This window comes from Manduca sexta, unplaced genomic scaffold, assembly GCF_014839805.1.
Source record: "Manduca sexta isolate Smith_Timp_Sample1 unplaced genomic scaffold, JHU_Msex_v1.0 HiC_scaffold_3296, whole genome shotgun sequence".
Classification (NCBI taxonomy): domain Eukaryota; kingdom Metazoa; phylum Arthropoda; class Insecta; order Lepidoptera; family Sphingidae; genus Manduca; species Manduca sexta.
In genome coordinates this window covers 1-8,540 of record NW_023594348.1, presented here as the reverse complement: position 1 = coordinate 8,540, position 8,540 = coordinate 1, and the positions used below count along the sequence as shown (strand labels likewise).

The 8,540-nt window shown below is 34.4% G+C and overlaps 1 protein-coding gene and 1 long non-coding RNA gene across 2 annotated transcripts; both read right to left on the bottom strand.

The window, feature by feature from the left end:
• Positions 1-1,145: 1,145 nt before the first annotated feature.
• LOC119192871 (lysine-specific demethylase phf2-like) lies at positions 1,146-6,069 on the bottom strand. The gene is made up of 4 exons (XM_037446618.1): positions 6,002-6,069; positions 5,149-5,316; positions 2,612-2,887; positions 1,146-1,751 (listed from the first exon to the last, which is right to left on the bottom strand). Exons 2-4 carry the CDS (start codon positions 5,247-5,249, stop codon positions 1,697-1,699), a joined length of 432 nt encoding a protein of 143 aa, XP_037302515.1. The 5' UTR covers positions 5,250-5,316; positions 6,002-6,069; the 3' UTR covers positions 1,146-1,696.
• A 654-nt stretch (positions 6,070-6,723) lies between these two features.
• On the bottom strand, positions 6,724-7,357 carry LOC119192870. Its single transcript, XR_005113769.1, has 2 exons — positions 7,055-7,357; positions 6,724-6,765 (listed from the first exon to the last, which is right to left on the bottom strand). It is a non-coding gene; the product is annotated as an uncharacterized LOC119192870 (long non-coding RNA).
• Positions 7,358-8,540: the final 1,183 nt, after the last annotated feature.

Genomic DNA, 8,540 nt, shown 5'->3' with positions numbered 1-8,540 from the left:
TTACATGAAATGATAATATTAAATTTTTATAAAGTGAAAAACCTAATCCTGTTTAAAATTCTAATTTACCTGGCCCATGTCTAATTAATCTGACGTAAAATCGCCAGCGAAATCCAGAATAATTAGACCCAGCTAAATGTGATTTAAACACTAAAATTCATTTCCCTTCTAATTTTATCAAATTCACAAGTAACAAATACATCAAAAGAATTTTAAAACTGTTTCGATTTTCGGTGGTATGTTATAAAAAATATGTGTTAATATAAATTAAATAAAATACGATCATATAAAATTAGACAACTTGCCTTACAAAAGCCAGAATCGATGATATTATCGTGTTTAATTCTCTATTTACGCTACATAGGAACGTTCTTACTTCACGCTACACGGGGGCGTCTATCACTAAAGATATGCCGAAACATTTCGGCCGATATGTCGTCACAGTTATTGCAGGTACTTGGCGAAAGCAGCCATAGAAATTATGCATATACGTCTGGACATTTTTAAAACTTCTGTAAATACGATTGGTTTTACCGATTAATACACTATAAATGGTAAATCACGGGCGTATAGTTTAAGTATCGATTCAGCTACTTTGAATTAATTAAAAGATTGCATATTTTTTATAAAAAGATTAAAATCGTAAGTTGGACGTGCGGACGCGCCATATGAATGAGATTTTGCATGTTTAATTTTTTTACTGGATTATTATAATATTATACAAAAAATATGAATAGGCCTTGGTAGAAAACTAGTTTAAGTACAGTATAAAATATAGATATAATTAAAAATGACCGAAAAACATACATTATCTGACGAAAAACCTGTTTTTTGTAGTTCAGAAAGAGCCTTGCTTTTGTTCTAATTTATTATAGTATATCATAATCATTATCTATTTATTTGGGAGCATAGAGTAGTCTGTAAAACATAAAATGAGTATTAGAATATTTAATAAAACACGAGAATAGGGGTATGACTATGTACTGTCGTAGGAAACAATTTGTTATGTCAGTTGTGACATGACACAAGGTCTGATTTTGATCATGTCATCAAAATCTTTGTCATTTATAATATTAAGCGTGTCAAACAATTTTTATTCTCACTGGTCCAAATTTAATATTTGTAGGGTACAAAATAATAATTCATTTGTATATTAAAAATTTATTACTTACATACAATATACTTCCCTTACTCTACTTACTAATTAAAGTCGCTAAATTACATTAGCTAACATAATATCTCACAACTGTATACGTAAACAGACAATCACTGTCATAATATCTAAGAGTGTCAGCCTTAAGAAAGTAAAATGAAGCATTTAATAAATACAATAAATACCTGATATTGAAACTGACATACTCCAAAGATATTTTCAACAAATTATGTATAATTTATAATTTATTTGTAAATTTAATCACATTCTTTACAATTTACAGACAGATCGTAGGGAAAAATTAGCAAATGAAATATATTTTTAGAGTGGTATAGTCTGCACCAAACCGCGTGAATGTTCAATGTTACAACACTTTCCCACTGGCACTGTCATCATTGCGTACTTTCAAATAACTTTTCACGAAAATATTTAATTTTTTGTGCAAAAAATGCTTCTAAACCATCCGCACATCTATAAAACTCCGAGTCTTTTGGATTAAAGTACCGACAATTATCGAATATTTTAGTCATATCACCAATAAACTCACTTAACGTACTGTATATTTGTTCGTTCACTTTTCGTTCCACAGTCTGCAGATCTGTAAAAAATACAAAATTATATTTGAGTTTTGAAATTATTACTATAATTTATATTATGATACACTAGCGTCCCCCCGGCTTTACCGCGGTAGCAAAACATATATGCCTACATTTTTTTATTTTGTCGTATTGTCTCTCTCAGCGCGCTTCATGGCTCGGCTTATAGCAACAATAGTTGAAGATCGCGGACGATGCTGCGCGGGGGCAGTTTTATCACGCGTGTTGTGTCGGTGTGAGACCGTTTGAATTTATTTTGTTACGTTATAGTTTTAATTTTGCGACAACCCGTAAGATTATGCAGTGTTTTCAATGCAAGCTCCTAGAGGATTTGTTTTTATTACCGAGATCTTCTACAAACATCGTCATATTTTAACCAGTTTATACAAAACATTTATGAATTGTACTCATAAACATTTGTGTTTAATCAGTCTTCGTCCATTGATGAAAGCCGTATGGAAACCCGTTTGGTATTTTTGAGTTTATCTCTTTCAAACAGACGGGCGCGGCGGGGTAATTTAGTAATACTGATATTCATAAAATTACCTATTGAATGTAATGTTAACTTTATACATGCTGCATACACTAAAAAAAACTTTAAAGTGATTACTGAAGTAAGAATAATTCAATATACGGCAGACGTATTGTTCTGCACTGGCGTAATGAATTCAAACATGCCAGTCCAGCGGCCTCGGCTCGATTAGCATGTGAAAATGAGTACTTCAAGCATGCGGATAACGAAACGGGTATATTCGCAGTAGCTTAGTATACCCAAGGCGTATGTGTTTTATCACATTGCTGTAGTAGCAACACTAGTAACACAACAATATGTGCTCTTAATAACATTACAAGACATACATACCCATTGGTTCCTTTATAACTTTGTAATAAGTAGGTGCCTCTCTTGGATCTACAGGTTCCATAAAAGGCCAAGCATTTTTGTGTAATTGTATTTGTTTTACAAGCCTCTTTAAATTTTTCTTTGGGTGTTAATTCTTTCATGTTTGCAAAATTCACAGAATTATTTTTTTGACAGTTTGGACATATATACTCATCAATGTTATCAGCTTCAGATTGTAGAATTCCAACACATCGCCCATGAAACCAATCCTGACACCGGTCACAGCAAATGTAAAACCTGCAATGAATAATTATAATTATATTCACATTACAATATTAACAAGCCTAGTCACATAACACATTCACATGTCAAAGCTTTGGAACGTATTAGCTGCGCCCGAAAATCATTCATGTGAACGTACGAGTAGATCTATTGCAGCCTGTACTAAAACGACAGCATTGTCACGACGCGACGCGGTGCGGGGGCTCTCGGCGTGGTGTATACTTATTGAAATAGGTAATCAGCAGTACATAATATATTTCTTCACTAGTCTTATATATTTTAATTAGGCTTAATTAACTAATAAAAGTAATAAAATGTACAAAAATTACCAAGAAAAATTATGGATTAGTAAGCTTCACCACAAGTTTAAACATAATAAATTGCGGTTTAAAGCAACTTCCACATTTGTAACTGAAATTATTGAGGTAATCAAAAAATATGCCGAAGTCAAAAAATTTATTGTAGATAGTGAAAACCCTACGTATGTACAAATGATATCCAACATTAATTCGGTTTTATAGTACATTGAAGATTTGGGTACGCGGCTGTCTGGAAAGCCGGTAGGGTATCGATAACCCAAAGTGCTCCAGCAAAACTCGGTGTGAATTGTGTGTTAATCCATCTGTATCAAAATAAAAGGGTGTGCTATTTTCGCCGATTGCGTAAAAAATCAAAATAAAGAAAGCAAGACGATTTTTATAAGGACCTGTATGTGGTGAACGTCAAGTACCTCATGGTTACACGTTGTACCGATTCTACAGGCTGAGTATGAACTGAATAAACCGGGATTCTTGCGATACTTTTTTTTAGTTTCGCGGAGAAAGTGCGTTACGACTACCGCACGCCTTCATGGGGGGCGACTGGACTGTTATGGTAAGTTCACCGTGCCTTACGACCCGGCGTTGAACCGCCTGGATTTGATTTGATTTCTTAATAGATCTTCGGGCGACCGCCGGGCCGTCTCTAACGTATATACAACGAACGGCATACCAACTACAGCTCCGCGATGGCCCTCTTCCTGTGACGGGAGTGTCTAAGTCGTGGTCCGCAGCCTATATTCAATTATTTTTTGGTTTTTAACTGTTTTTGAAGACGGTTTAAATTTTTATGAAAATACCCGATGATGTCTCCTGGTTTAGTGAATATAGGAACATTTTCCCGAATTCAACATCATAAGATTAGCGTTACACCATGAATCGATATCTAAGTTTGACTGGATTAGTGACAATATATTGTAATAATTTAATAAATTTTAAGACGTCAGACGTCAGCAAAAACTGTATTTATGATGAATGTAAATTGTTATTGACATAAGCTATGAATGGAAGGGGCCCAAATAGGAACCCTGAGGCACTCCAGATACAGCGCTATACTCATGCGACGTGTAATCGAACATTAATCATGATTGTATGCATATACAGATAAGAGTTATTTAACCAAACGTGAATGATTCATTTTGTCATAAGTCCTGCTGAAATTTGTGCATATAGTATCAACTCAAACCCTTGTCTATTTCTGGGGCCAAGTCAGAAATAAAGCAAGTTAAATTCGTTTGTATTGATCGACCTTGTTTAAAGCCATTTAGATTAGGTGTTAGGTATTTTTTAAAGTGACGAGACAGACAGTGCAGATAATAAGCTGCGACTAGAGCAGTTTGCGCAAGATAGAATCTGAATTACCGTTATGGGAATATATAGAAAAGAAATTTGATGCGAACAAATTGGCAATATCACATACATTTTCAACTTTGATATCGTTTAGGTGCACACATGAATGGCTAGGAAGTATTGCTGCCGCACTTATAATTACAAATTGGCAAAATTAATTTATGGTCTTTAGTAATAACTAATTTAATAAGAAACTTATTATAGTCAGTGCACCACTGATTCAGCAATGTATGATCTCAAATTCGAGGCAGTTTATATTTAATTTTATCACGAAGGTTCTCATAGTTCCGATATCTTAACCGGTATTTGTTTTTTTCAATGGATACGTAAACCATGGTGGAAATTTCCTCTTCTTACTAGGGACTATTTATAACATTTGTTATTTAACCTAAACATTTTATATTATATGATTTAATACGACAGTAGTCGACCTGTCGGTCGATTAAAAAATAAAAAATTGAAACACTAAACCTGTAATTACGTCATCAAATAATTTTTGACGAAACAGTGAAACACGGTCATCCCATTATTGCCAACATTGACGTAACTACCTCATTAAAACTTTTAATGTCATCCGAATTCGTATTCTCGCTAAGTTAAAATACTTACTGCGAATTGTCATAGGGCTGTCGACATAAGCAGTAAAGTTCTTGTGTTTCCTCTGCGCGTCGACAATCAGGACACACATACTCTTCCATTGTTTTACTCATTTCTTCGGTCACCCCAACACAATCGCCGTGGAACCAATTGCTACAATGTTCGCAACCAACATAAAATCTGGAATAAATAATATGGTAAAAGAATACATACCCTTTTTTATTGTAGCTTTAAAGCATGTACAAATATATAACGTAGACCCAACTTGACAATTTCAAAAGTTCATGTTATTGGTCGTAAAAAATATTTTCAATAAAACGAAATTTTCAGTTTGAAATGTCAAAATAACATGATTTCTTTCAAAACTATTGTTATAAACATTGTATTTATAATAATAAACAGGCTATAAGTATCATTTATATACTGTTTTATATTCAATTTCAAAATTAATATTATTTGTTGGATATCTGTTGTAGTCGTATTGTTTTATATTACGGCACGAGATTGAATTAACGCACTAGCTGCTGTGTCAGAACAATTAATAATTCGTCGGTGCGGCTCTCCACACGTCAGGCACGACCCGTATTAGCCTAAGGAACCCATAAACCAATGCGACGGCTAACGCTACGTATGTAAAATGAGCGCTACTGCTCTACCAGATTCATATCAGCAGCGCATATGTTTTATTTATGCTCATTTTATGACGCTCAACATATGCTCCTGCATCATTACAGATTTTTTATAACAAACCTGGCATCTAGTGTTTAGATGGCCATTTTATGTCGGAAAAGAAACTTGCTCGCACCAGAGCCCTAAGTAGGAACCACTTTTAATATTTATATGTAAGTATTGTATGGCAACTCACTTAGTATTGTCATAAGGAGTACGGCAAATGCAAAGAAGTTTCTCTTTTTTGCCTGTTCTTTTGTTAGGTTTGGGGTAGACGCCACGTTCCCACCACTACGCCGTTTTCCATCGAACCTCTTCTTGTTTGCTGCGCTCGGCGCGAGTTCGTAAAGCTATTTCTGACGAAAGTTCTTTCTGTAATATTGTTTTTATTTTAGTTATCAGGATAACATGTTTGACTAAATTTGTATAACAACAATAGTGTAACATCACCTGTATATCGACACCAAGTTCTTTTTCGAGGAGTCCCCTTTTCTTAATGATGTCTTTTTTAAGCATTTCCTTGTGCTTGAAGAGTAGCATTTGCAAACGTGAATGATTAGAGGCGGCACGACGACGCTCCTCCAGTAGTGTGGAGGGCGTCGCGGGCGGCAGGTGCTGATGCCGGCGCAGGCGCGAGGGCGTGCGGCGCGGGCGGCGCGTGCGGCGCGGCGGGGGCGCGGGGCGGCGCGCGTGGCGGCGGCGCCGGCGGCGGGGACGGCGGCCGAGCAGCGCGAGCGCGCTTGCGCGGGCTGCTGTCGATCCACTCGTCGTCGTCGTCATGGCGGGAAGATACGGCCCGGCGACGCAACGGGGGCGATGGAGACATCGTACTTGCGGGACGAACCTCTCTTTCTACTTGTACCTCAGGCTTCATTCGTTTTTCTTGATATCGCTGCAGTTGAAGAAGCTTTTCTTCTATTTCTGGGTTTAGGTTTTCCTGTTTCAGTGCGCTTTTGATAGCTGGAATTTGAAAATTGACACCTTGGCCTATATTTTTTAATGGTACATTGATGATTATATTATTCATGATTATACTGCACAGTTTTTGACTAGCACTTAAAATTTCATCTTTCACATTATAAAAAATAAAATAGTGATTATGTGATTGTAATCAAACGTTTGGGCTCATTATAACCTGTTTTTTATTATATTTAAAGGTAAATAAAAAAAATTATACTCCTGAAACAATACAATATTTATTCTGTGGAAGAAGACCAATAGCAACTTGTAGATAGGTTGTAATACTTACTTTGTTGTATATAGTCGGGGGTTAATACAAATTTATTACTCTGAAGGGCATCCTGGGCAGAGTTGATTATATCTGTCTTTGTGTTGTTTCCCTTTATTTCTTCTTGCTTAGAAGGCGTTGCTTCCTTTTGACTCCCTGCCTCGGCAACTTTATCTTCGCCGTTAAGCAGGGGTTGACGCTTAATTTCGTCTTCATCTTTAGCATCCTATAAGTAGAAGTTTGAAACTTGGATAAAATAGAGCTGTAACCAGCTGAGCTGTATTAGAAATAAATCATTCTCTTTCGATTCATATTTCAGTGTTATTTTTAATATTATAACTGAAACTGTGAAGGTATGTCATAAAAAAATAAAAAAGGGTGTGTAACATAAACAATTAAGTATCAACATGACATACGTTTGTGGGAATATATATAAAATTTTAGCAAAATTAGCGCATTTTTATATATTAAGAACTTTACATCGTTGTTTATATAATATCTTATACTTCATACAAGGTTTGAAATAGTGACTGAAGATTTAAGTAAATTGCCCATACACCCCCACAAAACGTTTGCAAGTAAATTATAACATAAAAGTATACAACCAAATGGGACTGAAATAAAAGTCGATCTTTTATTAATATTTTATTTAAATCATTCCTATAGTTATATCATTATAATTAATTTTACCTTAGAAGTATACATAATAACAGGTGGTGTATGAGCAATTCTCGATGTGAATGTATTTGTTAACCAATTTCTAAAAAATAATATTATTATAAGTTACCGTATATATTTTGAGTAATTAATTTCGGAAAATCTGAAAAACATAGCATTACAAACACAGTACTAATAATACTACACCTAATATTTATGAACAGCAGGAAATCAAAAATTGGATGTCAATGTTTGGTAGTGTAGTGTACACCAATTACTCTACTGATTATATTATGCTACAAAGTTTTAAGCTAATATTTTATCAGTGGATGATATATGTCATTAAAATGTTAAAAGATTAAGTAATTAGCAATATGAGATATTACGTCTCGATTTGCGCGTATCACGTTTAACTTCAGAAAGTATGGTTTCATTTAAAAGATTGACATGTAATTCGTCTACTATCATGTTAAAATAAATCAGTAACAAATCATACAAACAACGATATATCACAATTTACCTAAATAAAATGTTGATACTATATTGTATTACAGAACTACTGTTACATAATAAGTATATAAATCAAAACTTCAAAGGGTTTATACAGTACAGAAGATCTAGAGATTTTCTGACAGGCATAGAATAATTTCATTGTGATTTTATATATGTATTACGTAGAAATTAATTCTGTATTAATATTATATTGCCAGCTAAAAAACTTAATTTTCAGGCAACTTAGCTAATGATGTCTCTTTTAAAGTTTAACATAATGCAATAAATAAGTATGCTTCTCTCAGGAAACGTAGCAATCGTAAAATTACAGTGGATCTTATAAAGTCACCAATATTAT

Coding starts and splice junctions, on each gene's coding strand:
- LOC119192871 (XM_037446618.1), bottom strand. CDS start 5,249: ATGAGTAAAACAATGGAAGAGTATGTGTGTCCTGATTGTCGACGCGCA. Junction 2,888..5,148: donor CAGCCCTATGACAATTCGCA/GTAAGTATTTTA, acceptor TATTCATTGCAG/GTTTTACATTTGCTGTGACC. Junction 1,752..2,611: donor AGTTATAAAGGAACCAATGG/GTATGTATGTCT, acceptor TATTTTTTACAG/ATCTGCAGACTGTGGAACGA.